This window comes from Crocodylus siamensis, chromosome 11 (assembly GCF_052110815.1).
Source record: "Crocodylus siamensis isolate JL-2025a chromosome 11, ASM5211081v1, whole genome shotgun sequence".
NCBI lineage: Eukaryota > Metazoa > Chordata > Crocodylia > Crocodylidae > Crocodylus > Crocodylus siamensis.
The window spans coordinates 13,307,308-13,320,474 of NC_143405.1; the positions used below are offsets into that span (position 1 = coordinate 13,307,308).

The 13,167-nt window shown below is 45.1% G+C and overlaps 1 protein-coding gene across 2 annotated transcripts in view; it reads left to right on the forward strand.

Moving 5' to 3' along the window:
- Nucleotides 1-13,167, forward strand: part of ASTN2 (astrotactin 2) — a 598,062-nt gene that overhangs the window by 239,301 nt on the left and 345,594 nt on the right. For both annotated transcript variants that reach the window (XM_090021411.1, XM_090021412.1), the window contains one exon: nt 8,057-8,224. In XM_090021411.1, the coding sequence (XP_089877537.1) occupies nt 8,057-8,224 (168 nt within the window). The remainder of the gene's footprint in view (nt 1-8,056; nt 8,225-13,167) is intronic.

A 13,167-nucleotide genomic window follows, 5' to 3' on the forward strand; every position in this document is an offset into this window, starting at 1 on the left:
CACTTTATTTGTATCCCTACATTCTGTGGAGTCGGGTCAAATGCAACATACTGGCTCCAGAACTGGGCTTGCCCCAACCCTCTAGGGTGCAGGCAATGATAGGGCATGGATAATTGCATTACAATAATTTGGTTAGGAATGGGTGGGAGGGTGAGAGGGGAAAGCCTGGATGGAGAATCTCTCCTTTCCTGCACCAGGGAAGCCCCTCACCTGCTCTCCACAGCTTGCCATACTGGGAGCCCTGGCTAGGAAGTCCAGCACCCAGGTCAAACGTGGCGTTTTTTTCTCCAGCCTAAGCCTTGCAGATGGGTTGGCAAATAAAAGTAGATCCAGCGATAACTGATATGATCCTTCCCCCCAGCCTTGTGGGGAGGTCAGAGTTGTCTGTGGTCATAAGGAGAGTCTCCTATGATCTCTCCAAGGGAAATGTGCTGGGTGGGGGTGGGTGTCGTGGATTCAGCAGGGAAGTTGTAGGCTGTCAAGTGTCTCCTTGAATCTCAGTGGATTTTTGGGGGAGAGGGGGACAGATGGGGGAGAGCGGTGGATACCTCCCCCTCCACACCCCTAGCCCTGGGATTTGGTGGATAGGATCACTCCTATTCATTCCAGCTGCTCCACTTTCTCCTCCCCAAATTATTTGGGTGCAGTACCATGAAGGGAACCTCCTAGTCAGTGTTTCCCTCCTCCCTCTTGCCCATTTGCCTCCATGTTGCGGCCACCAGGCTTCACATTTTCAGCCAACCCCACTGGAAACTCAGAGGCACCTTTTCCCGCACCCTTTCCCACACCCTCACCTCGGGCTGCACAGACAGCATTGCTATGATTTCAGAGTAGGCTATGAAGTATAAAATTATGCAGAGGATTGTCTGAGGATATGGACCCTTAACGTATTATTTAAAGCAGCATTTAGCAGCAGCAAAGCTGAGGGGAAAAAAGATAGCAAGAAAGAACCCCTCTGTCAAAGTGATAAAATCCCCTCTGAATATGTTAGCCACTCCTCAGTTATGCTCTCACAATAGTTCTTTCTTGTAGGTAATCATTTAAAATGTAGAGATACAGGGAGCTGCTTGCCGAGAAACCCAGGCTGGAGAAAAATACCCTAGAGGACTTTGCCTAGAGTACGTCCTTGCTGCACAACAGCTTGAAATATAGTATCAATTAAAGCTTCCCATTTTTACAACCTGCAAAGAGGTTATATACGGTGCAGCCGTCTGTTTATATCTGGATATTTTTGTGGGAGAAGTGGGTGAGAATCTGTACACCACACAGACAGCAGGAGGGAGCTGTGTTTAGTTCGGAGGAGTCGTTGGTTTATGAATGGGGAATAAAGAAAGGGAAATAAACCCTGGTGAAGATGGTATCGCTTTACAGATAGCTCAGAGGACCCGCTGCCTCCTCTTCAGCCCCGGCTTCTTCCCACCCTTCTCCTTCCCTGCCCTCCCCTCCCCATTTCTCTACACTTTCCACCATGAACTCAGGGAGGAAGACAGTCCATCCTTCATGCATCCTTTCCTCCCGTACATGTAAGCCTCACCTTCACTAGGGAATTGACCTGACCTCGGCTACCAGTGTAGCTGCTCCTGATATACAACTCAGGAGACTGACTGAGCGTCCATCAACATGATCTGTGCTGGTTTGGCTTTACCTCCGAATAGGGCATGCTGCCACTTTGCTCATCTGCCCCAGAGCAGTTGTGCTGGTGGCTAAAAAGAGGGGCAGCTTGCCAACATGGACACGGCCTGCTAGCTCACGTGCTCAGCTGGCTTCAGCAGTTGCAGTGCTACAGAGTGGGACCTGGGATCAAACCCATGTGAAACTTTTCAAGGCAAAGCCAGCACTTTGAATTCCAAGTTGCAGCTTGAGGATAGCAGCAGTTAAATTTAAGCTGTAGCTTTCTCCCCCTGTTCCTGAATGATCTCACTCTCTGATTGTCATGCAGCTGATCTTTAATTGTTTCATCTGAATATTATTTATCTCCTTCCCCCATGATTTTCTCCTCTAAGATGCTCATGGAATTGGATGCTGCTATTAGTAGCTCTTGCTAATTTCCCCCAAAGATTGACTGAGCTCTGCAGGCTGCAGTGTTGGGCTCGCAACAACTTCTCATTTTGTTTTTAATTAAATGTGTTGCTTTAAATTGTTTGCTTTCAACATCTCTCTCTCTCTGTCTTTCGCAGCCCTGAGAGGTGACCCAGACTCAGACATTCACTCTTGTGTGCACAACATGCCCAGTGCATGCAGTTGCATATAAAATGAATATCAAATGTTAAATCCAAAATCTGCAGAGCTGCTTGCCTCTCCTTTGGCATTAGCACTGACTGCAATCTGAGGAATATGGAATAATCTGACTTCAGAAAACATAAAATCTACACCAACAAAATGGAGTTTAGGATTTCAGCCTTAGTATAGCTGTCTTGCTGTGTGATTAGCCCCCAGCGGCACCTGCTAGGGGGATCTGCTTCTTTGTCAACTGGGACCCCATTTAGACCTTATCCCAATCCCAGTGCAAGCACTAGAAGGGCCAACTCGACTTTGCATTAGGCATCTCATTAGATAATATCTGCATGTGGAACAGTGTCATGAAACAGATCTTGCCTTTACTCACATGAAATGCTGTGTTCATCCTACACTGGAAGCAGTGTTTCCCCTCTGTCAGGATACCAAGTGACCTGGACAGTGCACTTTTCTGTTCATAAGACCACACAGAGGGATGACCTTTGTTGATTGTCTTTAATTTTATTGCATCTCTGTGAACAAGGAAGTTACACACCAGTTCTTAATTACCAAGCCATCTTAGCTTTTGCAGCAGAGCTTAGTTTTGCCCCTGCACAACTGACTTGTAAAACACTGTAAGCAAATGGTTGCAGTGTTACAAGGTGCTCGCTCTAAATATTAACATCAGTTTATAAGCTGTCTCAGCGTGGATCAAAGGGATTCAAAGACTGCTTTGCAGTACAAACACTTTTTGCATGGGGAGCTATCAGGTTCTGCAGACTGAAGTACATCATGTTTTTATCATCCCTTTGACAGGCTTCAGATTCTGCAAAGTTCTCTTTTCTTCTGCTAGCCCAATTTGCCCATCCTGTCTTGAAAGGAGTTTGGGCAAGCCACCCAGCCGGGAATGCCAGGCTGCTAGCTTGGCTTGTGAAGCATGGGCAAGCACCCAGTGGGGTGAGAGTAAGGCCAAGCCATTCCAGTTGGGCCCGTGTCTAGAATTAACGGCTATGTCCTACACAAGTGTTGCCCAGGGGTCAAAGCCCCAGAGTTGGAGTGACTCTTAGGATGAAGTATCTCCCTGGGGATGGGTTGAAGCTTTCGAGGAAGAGAAAGGGTCCAAGTTCAGAAAAGGGCAAGGAAGCTGTCATGTGAACTGACATGCTGTCTCCAGATGGTGATGATTAGGAGTGGGCAAAAGGTTGGATATGTGGGGAAACTGCGGTGTTGGTTCTGCTGAAACTATTTGGGAATTTGTGTCAAATTCAATCAGTTCTGGATGAAAGAAGGAAAAAAAACCCTGCCCCCCTCCCAAACCCCAAAAAGCAAAGAGGCTACAATGCTTCCTGTCAGCCTTTCCAAAATGAAATGGTTTGCCTTTCTTTTTGGAATTGCAACTTTATTTATTTGCCAAAAGTATAAAAAATGAAAACTAAATGGACAAACAAGAGAGAGAGAAAATGTTTGGTACTGAACAAAACGTTTTGTTTGACCTTAGATATTTGGCTGTGTATTTTTACTTTTGCCATTGAATTGAAAATAGCCACATGTTTGCTTGGCTTTAGCATTGATAGGATGTGCTAGTGGGGTTGGGAATTTTATTTTATTCTGAGTGAATTTGTGGACATATTTTTCCCTCTTATCGTTGGTTTTGTCTCTAAGGTCAACTTATGCCACGTAAGTAGAATCTATTTGGCTGTTTCTCTGAAATCAGCATAGGAGGAGCTGCTCAGTGAAGAGTGGCTGGAGTGGTCCTTATGGGAGAAATCCTTTAGAGTTGAGTAGGAATAAAAATAATAGGATTCTGTAGAACTTTAACAGAGTTATTCTTAGCAGCTATAGAACTGAGCAGGGTATATGATCCTATCTATATGTCTTTCTTTTTATTTTTTTCTCTTCCTTTATACCGTCGTTCAGAATTCCATAGCAGAGATTTAATTATACTATACAGGGGCTTGCCATATAAGGGTAGATGCAGTAAGAAAGGAGGTTAGCATGAACTGTCATGGCATTCAGACAAGAAATGCTAATTTTAGATCAAAAGGAGTTTGCCCAACCAAGAAATAGCAAATAGGCTAAAGGGGACAAAGAAGGGGGGGGGGAAATTATGAATTCTGAAGTTGAAATTTTTAAAAAAATGTTACTTTTGATCTCTCTCTTACCCAAAAAAAAAAAAAAAAAAGAGGGCAAGTTAAAAAAAAGCCAGCCCTTTTTTGGCTGCCTTTTGGGTACTTTGTTCTTTTCCCTTGTTAGCTATCTGTTCTGAGCTGTTTTATCCTGTTTTGTTCTGGAAAAATAATTTCTGAAATGTCAAAACTTCAAGCCTCTTTTGTCAAAGCTTAAACAGTCTCGCTGAACTTTGAAGGAGACCTCTGGATGAGACATGTGAACTTTTGATGCTGTCTTAGCCAGTTTAGCTTTGATCAGAATAGGAGAAGGAAGGGGAAGAATCCCAAACAAAACAATAGCCTGAAGTCTTTGTGGACCCTGTAGAACTGAGAAACAGCTGTGTCTGGGGCTGTGAGACGTATGTAGCTTCATGATGAAATGCTCCACGCCACCCACACTGCTGCCTTTGCCTCTGCCTCTCCCTCTCGTTCTATCTCATGCAGCCAGCAGTCTAGCCACATTAGTTATGACTTGATTTATTGAGTTTCTGTGCACACAACTTCAAAACTGTTATATTTTTATTCCCCCCCCCATCCCTGTTATGAAATCAGACAATGTAGTATTAATGGATGACTCGTCTTGAGTCCTAAAATTCTGCCTACAGGGTGAATTCAGTTGAACTCTTGAATAAATCTTCCTTCCCCCCATGATAAGGAAGCATTTTAAGTCTGTTGGAGTGCTGGTGTTTACCACTGCAGAATGGGGAAATGTTTAAGATGAATTCCCTTTCCACACAGCAATCAAGGGGAGATTTGCCACTGACTTTTTTGGATCCAAGGTTTCACACCTGGGTTATGGTATTTGTGGGAACTATAGACTTCAGGAGTTAAAGTCAAAAAGGGGGAAGCGAGGGAGGTGCATGGACTTGCATGCTAGAGATCTGCACCGGTTTTAAGAACCTTTTCCTCCATTTCTTCTCATTTCTGGTCAAATGAAAGCTTTGCTTCAACCCAGAACAAAATGTTTAATTATGGATTCAGCCATCATCAAGGAGATGTTTCTAAACAAAGGTTTATTTCAGAGTTTTAAAAATGAAATATTTCACTTTGAAAACACTGACTTTTAGACTATTTAGACTGTTTCAGTTATCATGTTGGGTTTCCCCCCTAGTACAAACAGTTCAGCAAAGCCAAGGCAACGTTGCAGTTTATTGTCCCTAAACCTGATTTATTTTATTTTGTATTTACAAAAAATAACTTTCACTGGAAACTTCTACCAGCTCTAGTGAACACAATAGCACCTAACAACCTGTGCTATCACTTGCAGGATCAGAGGTCTGGCAGACTTTCGTTTTGACATCAGAGTCGAGTACTGCTTTGTAGAGGGAATGCAAAACTGGTATTTATTTATTTTTAGCTTGCTCTGAACAGCAACCCTATGCTGCATTTTATAATCCTAACAGCAACACAATGCCTATAATTTTATGCTGAATTCCAGTAAGGAGCCTCAAATTTGGCATTGGGCTCCTAAGTCCATTCGGGCTCTCTGAACCATCCTTCTTCTCTCCACCGTTCCCCAGCATTTGATTGCACACCTGTAAATCTTTAAATCATCAGGATTGTTATTAAATGAAGCTTTTTGTGCCTCATCATTTCTGATGTGCTTCTTGATTAGTTGGCTGCTTATTGCTCAGCTTATTGTATTCTAATATAATTTCTGTCATTACTGGTTTGACTACATTTTAAATTTAGGTAGGTGGAGATCTAAGTGGAAGTGGTGACTCACCACAAACTAGTGCACCACTTTGCTGCTCAGTCATTTGGAGCAGGGAGAATTGTATGTGTAACTCTCCTGCAAAACATGCGTGCGTTTCTCAGGCTACCTTGCTTTCAACCATTCAAAGAAAAGAAAATAAAGTAATTTAGGAATGCATATATGAATATATAAACAAGTGCATGCATAAATAAAATCATGTGCAATGTGCAAGTATAGGCACAGATCTTTTAACTGACTTTTCAGAATCTCCCTTAGATGAGCTGGAGGTGCTGAAAACTGAGGCCACTCATTTAGGTGTTTAAGGTTTTTAGTCTTTTTTTTTTTTTTAATCTTGGCTGTGTGGTATGAAGAGAAAGGAGGTTTAGTTGCTTCTTACTGATCCTTCATGATCCTTAGTAAATGGCAATAAACTTCTAATTTTCAAGCAGTTTCATGTGGGGTAGTTGTTTTAATCACTTGACTTCCTTCAGGGCTAATGGGAAATGAGAGGATTAAAACCTCCCAATATTTTAGAAAATCAAAGGATGGGTCAGGTACTACGTTTTGTGAGTCTTCCATGCTGCAAGTAAACCATGGGGCTGCGGTCGCTCCATCTCTGCTTAGTCACTTAGCTACAAATGCTATGAATATTTGGTTCATAACCTGTCCTCCATCTTTTAAGGTAACACTGGAAGAACAGATTAGCTTGAGGTCTGTCATACAGTCCTCAGGGTCCATTTTTCTTCGAAGGTGTCTTCTCCCATTGGCCTCCATGACCTGTTTTTAGTGGCTTCTACCCAGAAACATATAACATGCCACTTCCTGGCAGAGGTTTTTGAGCTCACCTCTGATCTGTGCAGCACGATTACAGCAGCAGTCTTATAATCAATGTAATTGAAGATCAGAGTTAATGAGGACCTCTGTGTCGGCAAATCCCCCACGCAATGCTGGGCTTCAGATGTTAGATAAGGAAATGATTGGGCTGAACTGAAAATCTATTTGGCTAATTAGATGATGCATATTCCATCCAGGCAGTGGGGGGAAAAAGACATTTAAAAAATAAAGAAATCTCAGATTTCTTGAGAAAGGTTTTGGCAGGAAATCACTTCTACATCTCAGGAGGAAGAGAGAGAAAGTGAAGTTTCTTTGAATCTAGATTTCTCCTATGGGGATGTGTTTTATTGGGCCAGTAGATTTACCTTGACCAAGGAGAAGGGTGCATACAACTGCTACTGCTACAAGGTCCATGTCACCCTAATTGAAGTGCTCACACATACCACTCATTTTACAGGCAGGCAGTGGGTGAAGCACGGTGGATAGTTTGTCCCTTCTCAACCCAAGCCAGGAATTTAATTCAGATCATTTGAGTTCCAGGGTAGTATCCTACATACTGGGTCACCTTTCCTCTTATGGATGTGTTCACATGGAGGTGAGCTTCACAGCTGATTCAGATTCTTTGGGTGGGTCTTAATATTGATGAATTTGGTACAGTAAAGTGAAAATACCCTCTTCCCTCAGTCTTATGAACATTGCTGCAAAGGGAATTGTCTTCTGCTCATCTGACATATTGCATGCAGTCTCACTAGGGCAAGTATTTCCCTCCAGCAAGTAGCATGGAAGGGAACATAAAGTAGGATTGGAAAGTATTCCTGGCCAGAATATTTTTGAAAAACCCCGGGGGGATAACATGGGTCATTTCTGGTGTTGACATAAAAGGAGCTGTTCTAACACAGTTGCATTTGCCATAATATACAGGGCGTTTGCAAGAGTTTCCCTTAGCAAAAGAGTGCCTTGTCTAAGTGATTGGTTTAAACTGCACACTGGTCTGATGATGCTTTGTCCACGCTCATCTTTCAGGAGTCTCATCCTCTTCCATTTGGAGATCCTCCCGCCCAGGCCTTGGCTTGAAATGCATGAAGTCCGTATAACCTCTGACTAAACAAGTTTTTCCATTTTTGTTTTTTTTTCTTAACCCCAGGAAGCAGTTTTGTTGTGAGTGAGGGAAGCTACCTGGACATCTCTGATTGGTTAAATCCAGCCAAGCTGTCCCTTTACTATCAGATTAATGCCACGTCACCTTGGGTGAGAGATCTCTGTGGACAGAGGACTACAGATGCCTGTGAGCAGCTTTGTGATCAAGAGACTGGTGAGTGAATGCTTGGGAAGGGTGGTCTTCATGTGAGATCTGACAAATGCAGGAGGTTTCTCTACACAAGGTGGAGCATGCTCTGCCTACCTACACTTTAGCCTGGTGTTAAAGGGCTCTGTGCCAGTGGTTATGCTGACCTTTATAAGCCATAATGATTGATGTACCAGCTCATCGGTTTGGCATTACTCTTAAAGAGTGATATAATCTAGCAAGGATCTCTCTTGCATCTCTCTACTTCCATGCTAGGGACAGGGGCAGTAGCTTTTCTAAGCTAGAAATGGTCCACTTTATCACTTATATTGCAGTGCTGCCTAGGAGTCATAGTCCAGGGCTAGTTCCCTATTGCAGCGGGCAACTCCACTTGTTGTCCTGGTTAGCACCTGAGAAAAGAGTCACGCTGCTCTTGAATTGTCCAGCATCTGAATAGACTTCTACATCGGACTGTCGCTGCATCCTGCTGTTGGGATGTGGGTTGCAGATCGGAAGTGCTGAGCAAGCGACAAGCTTTCAGAATCATACTCTGTCCACTCAAATTGCTCCAAGGTACAGTGAAAAATTGGTCCCAAAGCCTAGCATTAGCCATACATTTAAAAGAAAGTTCTGCAACCAGCGGATAAAGGAAAAGAGATGAGGAATGGGGGAAAATGTCATAAAAAACCCTGGAGCCAATAAATCCGTAGACCTGGCCAACTGAAAACTCCTTATCAGGTCACTTTTCCTTGACACCTCCTTTGCTAGCAGAGGTAATGAGGGAGCAGGGCCCTGCATGTGAAGATGACTTTGTGGCTGTGATTGTTTTTCATAATGAGGGGGCCTGCAGTGCCCTCCACAGGGTTCAGAGAGAGCTGCTATCTCTCCCTGGGGTGCCTTCTTGGCTCCTGTGGGAGGAAGTAGCCTTGGTGCTGGTAGTTTCCTGCCTGAACCACATCTAAAGATCATGCAAATGACCTTGACTCCTAGCAGGGAAATAACTTGCATATGTTAACCCTTGGCTTTCCAGACAAGAAGCTTCACACCATCTCTGTCCCGCTCCTGCTCTCCTTTGCAGTGAGGGAGCTCATTTGGTACATGTGAAAATTTGCAGCTGCTCCAAAGGCATTTCTTTTCTCATTTCTGCTGGTAGGACCAAGGGAGAGACACCTGATGGATTTTGAAAGCCTTGCTGAAGCTCCACCCAGTCCTATAACTGCAACCCACAAGGAGGAAAGACATTTTAAACTGTTAGCATCTATATTAAGCCTCTAAAGGTTTTCCCTGTGACTCAGCATCAGAGATTCTCCAAAGCAAGGGTTGGTTAGTTTGTTTTCCCTTTCTGAACAGGGCTGTGTCTGTCTGTCAGGGCTGGTGCAATTTCTAATCTTCCCATCACCCCAGCCTGACCATGATAAAAGACAATCTCATCACAGGGTAAGGCAGAGGGGCTGCATGTGGTTAGTACTGATTTTTGCTGCAGCTGTTTTAGGGGTGTATTGTATCTGGAGACATAATTTGCATTAGCTATCAAATAGCTTTTAATTTAGGGCACTTCCCAGTGCTCTGCTGCTGCAGAGTGTCCGTTGAGTTCTTGCTGCTACTTTGGTACCCCCGAAGTGAAGTGTCTAGGGTTCAGGAACAGCTTCATCCTGTATTCAGGGAATTTTCAGCTCTGCTCATCCATTGGGGAACTGGAGTGGAGCTATTTTATGTTCATTTGCTTTTCTCCTTTCTCAAGGAGTTGCTGCCCCACATGGTTCTGGGGTTGTGGTGGCAGTGGAAATGCTGATGCCACACTTGTTTGAATAGATACATTGCTGTTTTTGGGACCGTGTTCATTTGGAAGTACCCTTTCTCAGGGATTCACAGTTTCATAGAAGTTTAGGGCTGGAAGAGACCTCATGAAATCATCGGGCCCAGCCCCCCTGCTCCGGGCAGGAAAGATGGCTGGGGTGAGATAACCCCAGCAAGGTGTCTGCATGGAGAAACTGGAATAATTTATGCTGGTCATTTTCTTTGGGTAGACAAGTGCTCAGTATCACTCAGATTTCCAGGGAGAAGGGAGTGAACAGCTACCTCTTCCACCCCCCGGGACTCCCCCCACCACCAAAATGTAGAGATAGTAAAAGGACTGGTATGTAACAAACTGATACGTAATTGTTTTCTCCAAATACCCCAGTCCCCTCCATACACTACTGTACACGGAGATCAGTACAGCGAGCAGCACAGCACAGCCAGGTTTGGAGAGGCAATGGGAAGGCAGCTCCCTGGGAATACCCTGCTGACACTGCCGTGGCTGTTCAGAGGAGAAAGTAAAGACCCTGGCATCCTGCTGAGACTTCAGGAAGAGCCTCCGGAGGCAGAATGCGATTTCCCTGTCAGAAGGAGCCCTGAAGCTCCATTTGCAAGCTCCATGCTGTCCTTGGCATCAAAAGGGCTAGTTTAATCCTTGAGCAGTCTTTGCTGCGAGGGACTGCTACATGCTGCATCTGTCCAGCTGCTGCATCCCACTTTTCTCTGGCTCGTTGGAGCAGCTGCTTCCCCTTGCTGGATGCCCCATGCTTTAACAGAATGAGACAAAACTTAATTACAAGGAATGGAGCCGTGCCTGCTCTGTACATGCGATGCATGCTATCTCGGGGGGGGTGGGGCTTTGCTCCACTGCCATGCTGTATTCCCCCTTTACCAGCTGCCTCTCAGTCCTTTGCTAAGGACATCACTCACACACCATCCAAAATGGACAGGGTGGTAGACATCCATGGTGGGGGCTGGGGAGTGGGGGACATCAATTGGACCCATTGATCCAAGGATCTTCTATCCTGTACCTTGCTGGTTTACTGATCTGGGAAGCAAAGAATGTAGAAATAAATCCATCGGAGAGCCCTGGAAGAGGCTTTTCCTAGACATGGTCTGTAGGAGTGGATCAGTTCAGCCCTTGCCCATACTGTCAAGCTGAATCGCGGGATGCTTGTGAAAACATGGGAGCGGTTCGGCCAGAAAGAGTGAGGGAACAGACCTGGCGTGTAGTGTCTGAGCACCTGGACCTGCTACGGAGACGAGTGCTATTCTTAAACCTCCCATGCTGTTCTTGCCTCGCCCCACTATGCTTACATATTGCAGCACATATGCTGTCTCCCCAGGGCCCTGGAATGAGCTGGTTTTCAGTGCAGCATCCTGCAGGCAGAGTGAAGTGAGCTAAGTGTAGAGCTGCCTTGATCTGGGCCCTGCTGTTGTAAACCTCAAGTTTTGTTGTTTTTTTTTTTTTTAAATCAAGCTTCTCTCTTCCATTTTTTTTCACAGCCAGGGGAGATGAGAAGTGGTAGTGCAAATTCTGTCTCCTGTCCACGCCAGTTAGAGAATCGGGGTTTGAGTTGGGACTGTTTTGGAAAGACACTGGCTGAGAAACTTGGCTGGTGATTTTGAGAGTGACTTTGAGGCATCTTAGCAGGATGTCTGAGCTTAGCACTCTTCTGAAAGTCAGGATATTCCCCACTCCATCCCCTTCCCCTTTAAGGTCTCAGGTTGGCCCACCCAGAACTCGAGCCCCTATTTCTTCTATCAGTCTTGCACAATATTGCTGTTACAGGGCTGTTCAGCCAAAAGGTCCATGCTTGAGGAAGGGTTTCAAGACCAGCATATGGAAGAAGACCTAGTTTTTATGCTGTTGTGCCCTGTTCCGTCCTCTTCTCCCTCCCGGCCACCACCCCCTTTAGCTGGCATTTTATTACTGCAAGACAGTCCTGGTGTTTTACTGTGAAATATATATCTTGCCTGGATTTCAACCTTTTGGGGTCAGGGATTTTATAAACTGCTTGGATCCTAAATGATGGCTTGCAGGAAGCCTCTTCCATCCTGTCCTCTTCAAACCATACAGGGAATTGATGTGAGACAGGGCTGTATTTTAGCAAATGGGGGTTAGATATAAGGGAAGGAGGGAGTGTGTCCCACACTGCGTGAGGGAGCCTCAAGTCCAGTGATACCACTTTGCCTTTCTGCAGCAACTCTTTTCTGAAGGTCACAAAGTGCTTTGCAGGCATCTGTTAAGAATCTTTCTTGTGTGGGAGATGGGTGCTGTCATCTCCGCTTCATGGATGGGGAAACTGAGGCAGTGAAGAGAGGTTAGTTTGGGCCAAGGAGCCACAATAACACAGTAGAAGAACTGGGACTGAACTCTTCCCTTGCTGTTGTCCAAGGAAGCCCTAACCTGGAATAGAAGAGCAGGATCATAGTTTTTGCCCCATCCCATTGTTTCTGCTCATATGCAGAGACACAGTCCAGGTTCTTCTTTCCTGAAGACAGAGGCTTCTTCTACAGGAGAGAAGGGCGACTCTTTCCTGTAGCTGTGGCAGCACTAAGGGACACACGTACATGAGCAGCTCTGTCAGTCCATCTTGCAGAGGACAGCAGTGTACTTGCATCTAGCTGGTGCATTTCAAGTCCCGGTAGCCTTTGGGGTTAGGGGCCAGCATTTTGGCCCAGGAACAGCATATCAGAGTCTGGATCCATGGCTGGGACTGGGTTAAGTTCTGCGGCAGTACATATAATGAAGTGCACAGAACAATCAGTATTCTTCCGATTGCAGAGTTAAGCCCTGAAACTTTAGGAAATGCCAGCATTAGTTTGCTTGTGCCACCTTGATTCAGCCCTCCTGTGCATTATGCTGTAGTATTAAATTACATTATCATATCCACCAGATCTGGTTTTTATTCTCTCTTCCCACACTGGCTGCTAATTGTTGGGTCTGTCTGCAGGTTTCTCATTAATCCCATTCCCTCCCCAACTCCTTGCAGACTTTTGCCCAGCAAGTCACTTCACTTGAGCTTATCAGCCCTGTCTCTCCTGCCTTCTGTTCCCGTTCTCCAGCCTTCCAGTCTCTGTTCCAGCAACAACCAGTCCATTTCCCTCCCCCTTGCAATCCCAGTCTCCCTGTTTCAAGTAATGGCTTTCCCTCCTCCCTGGATTGGTTT